Source organism: Cygnus atratus, chromosome 1, assembly GCF_013377495.2.
Source record: "Cygnus atratus isolate AKBS03 ecotype Queensland, Australia chromosome 1, CAtr_DNAZoo_HiC_assembly, whole genome shotgun sequence".
NCBI classification, from domain to species: domain Eukaryota; kingdom Metazoa; phylum Chordata; class Aves; order Anseriformes; family Anatidae; genus Cygnus; species Cygnus atratus.
In genome coordinates, this window is record NC_066362.1 from 202,462,971 (window position 1) to 202,477,738 (window position 14,768).

The 14,768-nt window shown below is 45.6% G+C and overlaps 1 protein-coding gene across 49 annotated transcripts in view; it reads right to left on the bottom strand.

The window, feature by feature from the left end:
- Positions 1-14,768, bottom strand: part of SYTL2 (synaptotagmin like 2) — a 60,401-nt gene that overhangs the window by 31,822 nt on the left and 13,811 nt on the right. For 34 of the 49 annotated variants that reach the window (XM_035560411.2, XM_050708749.1, XM_050708751.1 and 31 more), the window contains 2 exons: positions 12,680-13,102; positions 869-1,017 (listed from right to left, as the gene is read on the bottom strand). In XM_035560411.2, the coding sequence (XP_035416304.1) occupies positions 869-1,017; positions 12,680-12,780 (250 nt within the window). In that variant the 5' untranslated portion in view covers positions 12,781-13,102. Of the gene's footprint in view, positions 1-868; positions 1,018-12,679; positions 14,756-14,768 lie in introns of all 49 variants that reach the window. The other 15 variants (XM_050708693.1, XM_050708700.1, XM_035560407.2 and 12 more) reach the window with 4 other exon arrangements.

Consider the following 14,768-nt stretch of genomic DNA (forward strand, 5'->3'; position numbering starts at 1 on the left):
TCAGAGGTCTCAAACAGACCACCTGAGATCTGGAAAATCCATACTGAAGAATCAGACTGATTCTTCACCTGTTCTAGGGTAACTCATAGGGCCTCAAGAGAAAAAGAATGCAATCCAGGACTGCAAAGGGCTGGTTTTTTTAGTCCTATGCGTAAACACAAGCCTGTCCCTCCTGATAGCAGTCATCACATACTGCTTCCTACCGAAGAGAGTCCAACAACGTGCCAGAAAGATGACTAAGAGACTGGAACATTTTTTCTGTCAGGAAAGACTGGAAGAGCTGGGACCTTCTAGCCTGGAGAAGAGATGGCTTAGGGGAACCTCATCAACGCCTGTAAATACCAGAAGGGAAGGTGTAAAGAAGACAGAACCAGGCTCTTCTCGGTGGTGCCCAGTGCCAGGACAAGAGGCAGTGGGCACAAACTGGAGCACAGGAGGTTCTGTCTGAGCACCAGGCAGCATTTCTGTGCTGGGTGGGTGATGGAGCACAGGCACAGGTTGCCTGGAGAGGTTGTAGAATCTCCCTCCTTTGAGAAAGGATCTATCAAAAGCCACCTGGACATGGTCCTGGGCAGCCTGCTCTGGGTGTCTCTGCTTGAGCAGGGGTTGGACCAGATGGACCCAGAGGCGCCTTCCAACCTCGACCGTTCTGTGATCACACAGAATTCTCCTTTTGTACATAGCATTGCTTGAGTGGAAAACCAACACTGTAGAATTACATACAAAATCCCCCATTTGAACCATTTTCTGTTCATAACACTTATACACTCTTCTTGTATTTCACATACAACAGCGTCGGAAGTTAGTTGAGTAAGAGAGTCATCTCCATGCCAGCCTTTCCACAACAAAACATAAGCCAAATGCTTACCAACAGTGGAAGGCTTCCTTCGCATGGAAGCTCTGATAATATCTGCTCCATGGATCTTATCTCTGTGCCTCTTTGACTTGGCTTCATAAAACCACTGTCCGCTCATGTTCTTTAGCTGAACATCATCTTTGACTTTCTCTGGTAAATGCCTGGAGGGAAAAAAAGATTGAACAAATGAGACAGAGACATGCACAGACTACTTATCTGTATGAACAGAAGGGAAATACTAAATATGATGTAGGTATACAGGTTCCCACCAATAGTGAATGCAAGATAACAGGTGGGGGAAGGAAGTGGCAAAAGTACTAAGTAATAAAATGTTTTCTGCTGCTTCGTCTTGCTGCTTTTTAAGACTCAACAAAACTCCTCTTGCAGAAATCAGGAGACGACAATCAAATAATCAAAGCCTGGATGGATCTGTTCTAGTGCTGTGCTCTGGAAGTGCTTAAGTGTGGGGTTTTTTTGTTTGTGGATTCGGATTGTTTGTTGTTGCTTTTGCTTCTTTGATTGTTTTGAAGCTGTCTCAGCATGCTATTTCCATCTTCTAACCAGTTACTTCCCTTGTTTGATTATGAGAGATGATTATGAGAGATGACAATGAGCTGGGGAGGGAAGAGCCTCAGCCCTGTTGCCCTCAGAGCATCCGTTAAAGCAGCTCTTCGAGAAGATGTTTTGCTCTGATCAACCTGCAAGCTGAGCCAGCCCTGGAAAAGCCTCCAGTAACTGCAGATCGTGACTTCTTGCCTCCGAAGGCCTGTCCCAAGGTTAAGGCTGAGATAAGCTCTCAGGGCAGCACAGGAAATCTGTGCCAAAGGCAAGTTCAGGGCTGTTTTGAGGCTCAGATGCTTTGTCAAGCTGTTCATGCGGTACTACCACCTCTAAACGCGCCCTCCAGAAGTGTACAGGACAAATCGTCCCACTTTTTGATAAAATTTATGTGAATGCAAGTTAAAGAGGAAGGCAGCAGGGTCACTCTGCTTTTACAGGTCATACTTTAACAGACTTGCAGTTGGAGAGATCATTTCCTTTCCTTGTTAGGCACATAACACGTGAGTCATTTGTCTTATATGTGGCCTGAAGACCAACCCACAGACCAGGAAAGTTACTGTGCAGGTTTAGAGGGTACTTACTCAAGAAGGGAAAAATAAACTTAAATCAGGATTCATCTGCTTTCTCCATTCATGACGCTTCAGCAAATAAGCTAAAAACACAGCCCACGAGAAAACAGCTCTACAAGTTACTCAGAAACATTAAGGCTAAACACGTGCTGCATGGCCATGAGATGGTGTTATCCTTCGCGGGCCTGGTGGCCAAGGTCACTGCCAGTTCTATAGTGCTTGTGAGTTTAGGACACGAGACTTCTGGTCCACTCACACAGGTACAATCACAGTCCTTTTACTGGATGTGGCAGATTTCACTGCCAAGGACAGACAAGGATTCAGAACAGAAAAAGGGCACTGAGCCAGTCCCAACCCTGACACTAAGAGGCCCTTCTCACCTACTGCTCAGCCACTCCTTCATCCTAGTAGGGCAAGAAATGAAAGTTTTATTTTAATGCCCAGGATAGATATATAGCTATATAGATAGATAGATAGCAGGATTTGAATATTTGACTTCTCTTGGAAAGCAGCTGTCAACAGTCAGTCCCTCCTCAGCAGATGTAAGAACAGCTTCTCTGCCTTGAGCAGCTACATCCCATTGAGGATGCCAGCAGCAAGGCCAGCATTGGCTTTTTCAATGCTAAGATTCAGCATTACTGGACAAATTAAAGTTTGGCCCTCCCTCTTGCTATAACTCCGTGCTTCATCCAAGCCAGAACAAGCACTTTTCAACTGCTGCAGGTCTTCCAGGTTGGAGCAGGAGCCCAGCAGTAGCTCCCCCGCGTCCTCAGGCAGACGTTGCTCAGCTGTGAGGCAACTCCTCGCTGCTCAGCCCGTTTGTGAACCCAGACATCAGGCAGAATGGAAGAACTTTTAACACAGACGATTGCTTCTCCCTTTCGCCTTCTTTCCCAAGTGTTATTCACTTTCTCAGAACAGATGCCCCTTTAGGCTAGGGCCTGGCTTTCCAGCTATTTGCACAGCCCGCAGGCCAGCAGAGCTCTGACCCCAGCCAGCGCTGCGGGGCTGCATGAGAACACGTTCCAAGGGAGGTTCTCAAGTGGGAAGGGACTGAGTCACAGGAGAAGCATTCAACAGCCTCCCTCTGCTTGATTCAGCCCTTCTAGCCCGGGCATTGCTCACTCTTTTCGCTTGTGTGTGCGACCACTGGAACCAGGGTGCGGCAGGGGGCCTTTACAAGCCCAGCAGATCCCAGCAGGAGCAGCTGGTTTGCACCATTTCGGCTGGCAGGGATCACAGAATCACAGAATTGTTGGGGTTGGAAGGGCCCTCGAGAGATCATCGGGTCCAAGCCCCCTGCCAAAGCAGGTTCCTTAGAGCAGGCTGCCCAGGTAGGCGTCCAGACGGGCCTTGAATATCTCCGGAGATATTCAACAGTGCATGCAGTGCTCCCACCCCTGCTTGCTGCCCACAGAAGTCAGCATACCTTAACTCCACCAGCTCAACAGCCCTCCCGGACCTTGGGAGATAACTGTGCTAACACAGGTGTAAGCGTGGCCTCAATTCACCCAGCACTTTCTGTACAAGTTACGTGTCTGGCTGTCAGACCTCGCATTTTTAAGACGTGATGGAAGCTCACCACATCAGACTTAGGAATTTAATTCTTTTGCCTTCTCACCTGCATAGTCTGAGCACTTTTGACCTTTGTTAGATTGGCTTACCGCTCCTCTCATCAAGAGCAGCATATAGCCCCTCAGTCCCACCTTCTGAGGAATTAAAGCAACAAATATTAGCTATTCCCAGCCATTTACCAGCCACAATTCAAGAGGCAGATTTCCATTAAGAGAAATACAATTAGCTTTAGCTCTTGGCAGGAAAAAAAAAAAAAAAGCTTTGGGAAGTCCACGCTCATCAACACATCATAGACTCATTGCAAAAACAGCTGCTGGGGTTAGAAATGACTTTTTTTTTTTTTTTTTTACACAACACAACTTGAGATCTCAAGCCCTGCTACAAGCAAGCCTCAGCAGTTAAAAAAAACTGATTGTCCTGTGTGCGCCTGTTTCACTGCTGCGCATTGGATTTAGCTTGTGGTTTACCTTTAAAGGAATTGTGCAGCAGTCAGACTGCAACCACGGTTTTCCAGGGCTACGTATGCCTCCCAGCACCGCCACGGAACTGGAAGCCAACGGTTGATCCTGCGCCAGCTCCTCCGTCAAGAGAAAGGCTGACCAACGTGTCGTTACCTCGTTTTCCTCCTGGTGACCAAAGGACTAGCTGGAATCCAGATTAGGATTCAGATTGCAGGCTCAGTCCGCCAAGTTTGCAATTAGGAAAAAACGCAGTAATGACTTCACGTAACGTATGCATTTGTTGTGGAGCCCCTCGGTGGTCTCTCAACGTGCCAGGTGCCCTGTGCTGCAGTTTTCAGAGTGGAACAGCCTGAAGTTATAATAAAGCTAGCGCCCATCTCTTCTACAGCAAGATTAAACTCAAGGAAGTGAAGGTACGCAAGTCAAAAAGAATTCATTCTAAAACCCTCTCTTAAAACAAGGCTGGAGTTCTCCCATTACTTAACGGGCTTTTTCCACTGTGTGTCTCAGCAGAACATTTCTGATGGCAAGACAACAAATTTCTCCTCCCACCTGGGCATTAAGTACATGCCAGGATTACTTTGATTTTGCATGCAAAGCAACTGCCAGGCGCTCTGCAGGCAAAGCCTACCCATCGTGTATAAAATGGGTTGTCTCTCCCCACCTCTGGAACATCTGATGGTAGGCTAAGCCACATGGTACCACCACTGCAAGGCAGGAAATCTGCTCCGATACAATCAGTCCGCGTCAACCCTGCTATCAGCAAATCCACAAGGTTTATCTTGTGCTTTGTCGGCTAGTGTGAGAGCTCACTGCCTGGTAAAGCAAAGCGATAATGACCTCGGGGGGAGGGGTTGTTTGTTTGTTTGCCATTGTTGTTTTTTGTTGGTTTATTTTTAAAAAGAACAACAGGATCTAGCAGTACATGCCTGATATCTACATACCACATCTAATACTGCTCAGCTAAACCTCCTCAGCATCTCCTCACTCTTTCCTCCTGACCCTCTTACTCACAGCCCACATTACAAACCACCAGAAAATTTACAAGAGGTGACAACTCGGAAGCAGTTAAATCAGGATCTGTGTTTGGCTCCAAGTGACAGATTTGATTACTATTAGATTTAATTAGTATTTCGTTACATTATTATTTATTACTAGTGGCTCACACACTCTATTCTGAACTTATGATAAAAGTACCCCAGTGACTGGTGGCAAAACAAACGTTTTTTAAAGCCTGACACCACCAACTTGGCTATAAATCCACTTCAAAAGCCTTCCTCTTACAAATGAGATACCAAATGAGTAGAGAAAAAGGAAGGAGAGAGACTTCTCAGGAGTTTATCCTCACTTCTATTTGCTGCAATCATAACCAAAAACCCCAAACCAACAAAAAGAAGATAAGGGATTTAGGTTCTGTGTTTGGAAGCTGATCCAAACAAGCCATTTTTATGCTTTTTGCAGGACCACTCTTGCAGGGACAGGAGTAAAAGGATATTAGACAGGGCACTGTAACTGTCACGCCTGCTGATTTTTTTTTTCCTTCTTCTATGAGAGTGCAAAACAGCCATAAAAGGCTTACAAGTCAAAAGGAGTAACTGTACACACTACAATCTGCACAAACATGCCACTTTGCCTGTATCTCAATAAGGCACAGAGATAGAGAACTCTGGCATTTGGTAGAGAACTACACCCAAAACTTTTATAACGGCCAAGCCTGAGTGGGGAATATGGATTTTTCTTTTTGCATAGTAGTTACGTGCATATAATTTTCAAAAATCAATCCTTATTTGATTGGTATAAATAATGCAATATAACTTTAAGCTGTTTGAAGGCTGTAGTAAGAATAATACAGCAGACTAGTGAGGTTATACCACCTCTCCCCATCCCTGTTGTGATACCTCATCAGCAACACCTCCTTAATTCTTGCCTTTGGGGTTTCTCCGGATAGTGATGTTTTGGGTAGGATGAAGTAAGCAGGGGCATGAGGAAAAGGCAGCCTAGTTCTGTTCGTGGTCGTGCACGTTCTTCTGTTTTAATACAGCCAGACTTCTGGATAGGCACAAGTCTACTGGTGATACCCTGATGATAATCTCAGCCACCATCTTGCTGCGGGATCCTTGGAGAAGTAAATTGGCTGTAGCCAGCACAGCTCCTCACGGCTAACGAGACAAACTGGCATTTATTCTGAAGTAGGAGAGGAAAACAAATTCAGACCTGGAACATCAGAATGGCTGAACTACACACTTGTGAGACAAGACTGATTCTGGAGAGAAAAGAGTGAAAGCTGGCAACTCTGGAGTTGCTCACTGAAATATGGTTTTTGGAACCAAAACGATGATCCCAGCTTCTATGCTGAATACCTTTTTGTGAAACTTACAGGCCAGATTAACTCTGCTGAGCATCATTTCCCTCCTAAAAGATACCAACACCTGGGGCACCAGACTAGCATGCTGTCCCCATATTTCACTTAAACTACACATACATTATGTACCGAAAATCAAGCCCTTCATTCTTATATGCTTTTCTACTACACCTCCCGCAGTCAGCACTCTCTCTCCTATTAATAGCACCACCAAGCTCAAAATAAGCTTCATTTTACAAGTAATACATGATAAATCACGTAGATACTGTCCAAGCAGACATACAGAAAGACAATTTTCTTGGGCAATTCTCACTTTACACAAGCCTAACTTCATTCCATCCAGGAAACCTGCAGCAGGACTGGTGAGGTTGCAGAGCAGAGGGCAGGTGGTTAAGATCTGCCAGCCCTCACGGTTTCTGTTAGCTTCCACCTGCCTCATTTCTCTTACTGCCTTCCACTGTTTGGTCGGCCTGTTTGCTTTCAAGGATTTGCATCGAAACTCCCAACGGCCTCCCCTCCCTCTACATACACAACCCAAATAAACCTGCCAGGGAAAGCAGACCTCAAACCCTTCTCAGCGAAGGAGCAGCTGTCCTGTGACAAGACATCCGTGGTACTAGAGCCAGCCTGGGAGAGCAGTACGAGATGACCTCAATCTGAGGAGGTGAGGTTGCTGTAAGTACCTGCATTCTCCCACAGGATCTGCCCAAACGCCACATTCCCAGTATGTCATAGGCTTTAAAAACAGACGTATAAAGCCTAAAAACAACCCTGACCAAATGACAGATCACAGGACTCGCACAACAACTGTAAATGAGCAAAGAACCTGCATTATTGGAATTGATGCCGTGTTAAAGACTGGATTTCATTTTAGGATTTCAGGCCAGATACAGCATCAAGACTAATCTACTCTAAAGACAAAGGTTTCAGTTTGGCACTCAGTTGGTCACATCTGGTGCTAAAAAATGCCCATAAGGCAGGATAATTCCAGAAGAGATGAGCCTGTACTCTTTCTCCAGACAGATGCACCTTGCAGCTCCAAGAGGAACTTGCTCACGTCAGTTTATTCAGGTACTTACGTACTCAAGAAAGCAGCAACTGCGGGTGCTGCTTGAGAGCTTTATTATTGCAAAAGGTCTCAGAAATTCTGCCCTGTTACCATGTTAAACCAGGAGTGGGGGGTATATTAAATTTCCAGTGTTTAAAAAAAGGAAAAAAGAGAAAGGCCAGGTTTCATTTATTTGAACAAAGGTTAATGCTGAGCTGATGAGCTGGACCCCCCGATATCTCTGGCAGTGAGAACTGCCTCTGTGAGCAAAGGAGAGGAGGGTATGTGCAGCAGGGCAGTGCAGTCTTATCCTCGAGCTCCTTTGGGTGGATGTTGTGGTTTAACCCAGCTGGCAGCTAAACACCACACAGCCGTTCGCTCACCCTCCCCACTCCCTCTCTGGGATGGGAGAGAGAAACGGGAAAGCGAAGCCTGTGAGTTGAGATAAAGACAGTTTATTAAGACAGGAAAATAACAATAACAATAATAATAATAATAGTATTACTAAGAATAACGTGTACGGAACAAGCGATGCACAATGCAATTGCTCACCACCCGTTGACCGATGCCCAGCCTATCCCTGAGCAGCCGGCCCCCCCCACCCCCCAGGCTAGCCACCCCTATATATTGCTCAGCGTGACGTCAGATGGTATGGAATACCCCTTTGGCCAGTTTGGGTCAGCTGTCCTGGGTCTGTCCCCTCCCAGCTCCTGCTGCACCCCCAGCCTGCTCGCTAGCAGGACAGAGCGAGAAGCTGAAAAGTCCTTGGCTTGGTGTAAGCACTGCTCTACAACAATTAAAACATCAGCATGTTATCAGCGCTCTTCTCATCCTAATCCAAAACATAGCACCCTGCCAGCTACTAGGAGGAAAATTAACTCTGTCCTAACTGAAACCAGGACAGTGGAATACTCCGGGTTGTTCACAGCGTGATGGAGCTCCTTCTCCTTTAGCTGACCTGCCTGGCTAGAAAGAAAGGAGTCAAAGAACACTGGGAAAGAGCTTTCAGAAGTCCTTGCTTTGGCTAAAGGCATCTCTCACAGAAGGAGCAGCTGGCCAGTGTGCACACTCATGTATACACTCTCACCACCAGCACATCGTGCTTCCTAATGAGTAAGGCTGTTAAAATTAATTGGAGGTCCCTAGTAGAACCGATAGATCCAGGTTTATGCTTTCAGTATGAATTAGAAAAGTAGCACAAATTTCAATCAGTAACTATTATTTTCCATTTTTTTTCCGTACTATGTCAGAGAAGTATGTGAGAGCAAATTCTGGCTGACAAGAGGAGATACTCAGCTCTCTCTGTATTTTCAGCAAAAGAGTTCAAGCAACCCATTCGTTAGCATCTTACAATAGGTCAATATATGGAGTTTTGTTTTTTTTTTAATCGCTAACATTGGAATTAACTTCAGATTAAAAACCTTTGCTCACACAGTAAGCACACTCCTTGTTGGCACAAGATTATGTCCTAAAAATACAAGAATTAAATTCACTGCAAAGTGAGTTTGGTCTTGTTTCACATGTTTTTAACAACAGCTCCACAAGAACCGTGGGTTTTATTTTCTTATTAGTTGCACTTATTACTAAACTAGCTTGAATCAAAATCCACCGAGGCCTAGGGATGACATCAGTCCCCCGAGAGAAACCCCAGAATCGCGTTACTAGGTGGGATGCCTCTGGCAGGATCCTAACGTCCTTAGATACAAATGTAGAGAAACTGAAGGCATACACAGGTGACAGCACTGATCCAGAACCCAAGAAAGCTTTCAAAGAAACTCAGTGTGGATCAGAGCGGATGATGGCCAGCCTAAGAGACCTCAGTTAAATATACAAGGTGTCCCTCTCTTCACTGGCCAGGGCAGAAGGGAGAGCATGTACAAGCACACTGTGCTCTTGCCTTGCCCATGAGCCACGTGCCTCTTTTAAATGAGATTTTTCCAATAATTTACGGACACCCAAACTTTTATCATGATATAGTCCAAATATAACATAGAGGGATTTATAAGAAAAAAGGTGGTGAGCTGAACGTCTTTTGCAGAGACTTACCTTTAAAAATAATCCCTAGCTATCCCTAGAACATTTGGGAGACATACCCTGGAGGCAGAGCAGCAAAAACAGGTAATTCTTTACAGAAAACAGAAGATTAGTTTTGACAGCACCTGAAAGACAACATCTCTAGGTTCTTTTGTCTTTAACCAGCCCTTTAAACTTGAACTGGTACCCACGTTCAAAACCATCTCCACCGAGAACCGTGCCTCCGTTAAGCACGCCCTCAAAATTTGTGGTATCTATCAGAAAAGCACTTGTGAAGCTTTTAAGAATGCGTTCTGATGACAGTCACTGAAAGCCATTTTCACGTTAGTATGGTTCCACCAGGGCTAACAGCTCGCACTAATACCTTACATACCTCCCATCCTTCGAAACAAATACACGGAGAAAAACCACTTCCTTCTGACAGCCTACAATACAGGGAGCACTGCCTTGCAAAGCGACTGAGTAAGAGGTCTGCTAAGGCCGAACAGGAGCAAAAACCAATTTCTACAAGGCTTTCCACAATCCCCCGACCTGTAGGAGAAAGTAAGGGCGTGGAACGCCCAGCAGAACCAGAGCCCTGGAGCCTTCTCTCAGTGACACCCAGCGCCATAACACTTGATGCATTACAGGGGCTTGGTGCTCTGCAGTCACCACCCTCCTCACAAACAGCTCCTCATCAGCATTTCCCTATCACGAGCCTCCCTCATTTACACAAGGAGCAAACAACCCCAGCCACAGCCCACAACGGTGTTTCCAGGAGCTTCTGGGGGAAAGGAGGCAGAAAGAAAGAAGGGGGGAAAGGAGAAGTGCGAGGCTGGCAGCACCTCCTGGGGTAATGGAGCAACGAGAGGCTTCTTCTTGCCCTAGGCAAAAAAGAGGATGAAGTATCCACTGATTTCTTTCCATCACACCCTCTTGTAATCCGATTTCTCCATCGGCCTTTTGCCCATGAGAAGAAAGCATCAATATCCCTTTTCCTTCGGGAGAGGTCTTGGCAGAGGTTAAAGGGGAAGCAGGCATGCTGTTCCCCAAACTACCAGCGTAACTCAGAGCACCACAAAAGCTGCAGGATGGGGTGAGCATCCGTTACAGCACACGACGAGCCAGGAATTAAAGCTGACAGCCTGAAGAGGCTGCGTGGGCACGTTTTACTTTCAGCCACACAGCAGCAGGAGCTGTGAGCTGGGAAGGGACTCATCAGGTGATTTGTAAAATTCCACTAAGGTGGTGCTCAAAGAGGATTTTGTCATGTTACCGGTTTGTCAACACTCCAGGAAGACAGCACACAGGCTCCATAGACGGAACAGGTTATTAGAACACCCTTCAAGCCTCAGAATTTCTTTCTAGAGGGGAAAAAGATCACATGAAAAGGCTTTCATTATATACGCATACAAAGAGCACTTTGTCAGGGTGTGATACTTGGATAACGACACTCGATCCCAGCTCTCAGAGTCCTCCAGGTGTGCAAGGCTGTAGAATTCAAACCAAAATATTACATCTCCTTGGCTGGAGAGCTAACTGACGAAGCATTTTAACATATACTCTATATAAAAAACAAGCTCCGTTTGCCACATCTACACAGGAAAATCGGTTTCAGATGTAAGCTTCCAGAAGGTATAATATTCAGAAACCAGAGGAGACATTCAGTTGTAGAAACATGCTGATTACAGGCTACTGCAAGCTGCAGGCCTTTGCATTTTCCACCACACCCTCTCGAGCTACAACTACAAATGGCACAAGCCAAGTTACACAGACAAAAATACTTGTTGACAGCGTTTCTGCAGACCACAACTAAGAGTGCCCTTTTGGATTTGCTGCTCCAGGAGGATTCCTTTTCCCAGATGTTTTCAAACTCATGGCTGCAATTACTCCTGAGCGCTTTCAGACCTGGCACTGTGGTGCCATTCCAGCAGCAAAGCCAGTGTTTTCCTGCCTGGAGTAAAGAAAATTGTAGCAGAAGGGGTATTTTCTTAAGTCCCTTTTCTGCTTTTTGAAATGAGAGACAAGTCTATGTGGCAAAAACATCTCCCTCTCAGGCTGCATTAAAAAAAGTAGAAAAACAGGAACATTGCTAATAAGGATTTCACCTCCAGCCTCCAGTGAAGCACATGCCTTGAGCAGAGAGCCTTTCTAACCAGGAGAAGCTACTTGTTCCTCCTTTAATGTTCTCAGGAGAAGAACAGTAGGAGAAATAAGCTAATAACTTGCTGAGTGCAGCTGACCAAAAGCCACCAAGACCGTACAAGCGTACTTAGCAAAATAAACACTGCTTTTGGAGCAAGCGGCTGGCTGCTGTTCCATTTCCTTTTGGGATATACCTACACAGATGACGTTCATCAAAAAATATTTCCCTGCAGACAAGCAGCATCACGGTTAGAGTAATTTCAAAAGATTTAATTAGGGAATACATCTCTCCATCGAGAGCATCACAATGCAAAAGAATCCTAGAGAAGATTCCTGAATCGATGAGAGAAAATCCAGCCTCCGAACAGAGCTGTAAACATTAGTTTGTGGTACAGCACCTTGACCTTTCAGCATGTAAGGTTTCTTTTTTGTTGTTGGGCCTTTTTTCATTTTGGGTATCGAGTCTGACCAGAGAAAAAGATAAAATTAAAGAGACTAACTGCTAAAATCCTCATTCTTGAGCAGTTAGCTACCTGTGTTAGCTGAAACCACCATTAAACGGCTGTTTGTACCAGTGTGGGTGACTTTCCCAAAGTCAAGCCATCTAGGCAATGCCGCTTTCAACGTGCACATCTCTATTTGTAGCAATTACCCTAACAGTAGCTCCAGGAAAACCTCCAAGCACACAAAACACTCCACAGTACAGCTTCCCAAACAATCCACTGCTCCTTCTGTGACACCACAGAGCAAACAGGGAGCAATTTTCTACATTCGCCATGGCTTGCAAGGACTTCTTTTGGCAATGAAGCATAGGGTCAGTACCTCCTCTGGACTGTTACACCAACACTCCACATATTTGAAGTACAACTCCTTCACTCAGGCATTTTGCTGACTGCATCTACACTGACTTCTTTTGTCTGGGGCTCTGGGGCTCTCTTTCGGGCAAATACCCTTACTTATGGTTCAGTTTGCAGGTTTTGATGCTTGCAAAGTACATTCTTTCCAAGGAAACTAACACAGGAGTTCTGTTCAGATGCATACCAACCGTGTACGTCTTCCTAGGACATCCCAGGGTGTCAAGTCCCTTACCTGACTCTCTCCTCTTCAGCTTTTTTTAGCTCTGCGTCCCGTTGCAGCACCTTCATTATCGCCTCTTGCTCCTCCTCTGTTAGGAAGCTTAGGTCAATCATCTTGGTGGGCTTGGATAGGGTTAAGTGTCCAGGAAGATCTTAAATCCTGCTGAGGCTAGTCTTGCAGTCCCTTTTAAGGGTATAGAAAGGTCTTTTTCAGCAGGCACTGAGACAACTGGACCACGTTACAGTCTGTGATTTAAAAAGCCACAGATTTGGCTTTGTTGCTGTGGAGTGAGCACATGCTTCCCTAGACGAGAGAGTTTGGGGAAGGTGCCACATTGCTGCTCGCCATCGCGACGATGTCTTCTCAGCTCTGCCTGCTGGAGTGACAGGTCATTGATCCAGCGCATCCAGTGTTTAGGAGCAGCCTAATCATTCCCTAAAAAAGAGACAAGGAAGAACAAGCTGTAAACATCAGGGAAGTTGTTTACGTATGTTTTTTTAATTAAAAGAAACGAGTTTTTCAGTGTGATTAAACCACTTTGTGAAGTTCAAATGGTCACTTCAAGTCAAACTCGTTTTACAGGCCTCCTGAACAAGGTGGTCACAACAATATATTCCTCTTCAATATACTGACTCACGCTGAAACGCAGAACCAAGCGCCATCCAAATGGCAAAATTTGAAAATAAGTGCATTTTAAGCTGTCCTTTAAGTCAGCAGAACAACTCGGAAGGAAGGAGAAAAAATAAGATCAAGAACACCTAGCATGCATCCATTTAAAGTCAAAAACAAAGCCACACAGTCATAAGCACTGCCATTATATTCAGGAGCACAGGGGAAATCCATGCATACGGTTACCACACACAGATCAGCAGGAGTCAGATATCTCAGAGGAAAACCCACTGCTGCTCACAGCCCTGATTCAGGGCATGGGGCAAAGCGCCCTGCACAAAGTGCCCCACACAAAGCTATTTCCACACACGTTTTCTGCCAGTACAGACTTGGATTGCATCCCTGAGCTCTCCTCACAAGGGCTAGAAGTTGGGTGTTTGTTTGTGTAAAGACTGTCCAAACTCCAGGAACAGAAAACCAAGCAAACAAAAACCAACAACAAAACAACAACACAGCAACCAGCAACAACACCCTAACGCTTGAGCTAAAACTCCCGAGCTTGCCACGCTGGTTTCTTTATCGTTAGCACATTTCTAGGACACCATTTTTGGCAGGTCACCAACCAAAGAGAGCAGAAGAGCCGTCCCATAAGGACGAGCCATTGAACTTTTGGACCCTACTCCACTCCTACCACGCTGTGCGTGCCTTGCCCTCCACACCTATCTTCCCACTCCGAGTCTTCAAAGACTCCTTCCTCCTTCCAGGAGATCAGAAAGGCAGCAGTCATCACAAGCCCCGGAGGAAAAATCCTGAGGAAGTCGTCAGAAGGCTGCCAAACGCAACGTGTTGCAGCAGCGAGATGGGAGGAGGCTGGGAATGCATCAGAGGGATTTGTGTGCTCCAGCCCAAGACGTAGGGAGCGTGTTCTCCAGCGACTGCAACGCCTCTTTCTGCGGGATTCTGTCTTGTCTGTAACAAAAGTGTTTATCACTCAAACGCTTCTCACTTCTACTCAGAACAACAAGCAACAATTTTAAGAGATTCTTTCTGTAAATTCCTCCCAAATGGGAATTCTCCGACAGATTTTTGACCAAAATACTCTTTCCCCCAAAACAAACACTCCTCACTGCAGGGTCAGGTACCACATTTGCAAAGTCAGGATCCTTACGGTACCACTTGAAAACTTTTGGAAGCTGTAAGTTACTGGAGAATAGCTCCGTCATTCTGACCTGCTACCCCGGGCTCAGGAGGAAGGGATGCATTTCCAGAAGACATGTACTGAAGTTTGAATCACTTCCCTTTCCTTTGTACCAGTCCCCACCTTGGGAAGGAAAGTCAGGGTATCTACAGATGCCACAGGCTGCAATACAGCTGAATTTACAAGATTTGACTTTTACTCACAACATTTTCCTACTAATAGTGTATAATTCTGTCAGGAATACGATCCCATGAAGGCCCAACCACTGTTCTGCAGAACATCTGTAATAAAAGC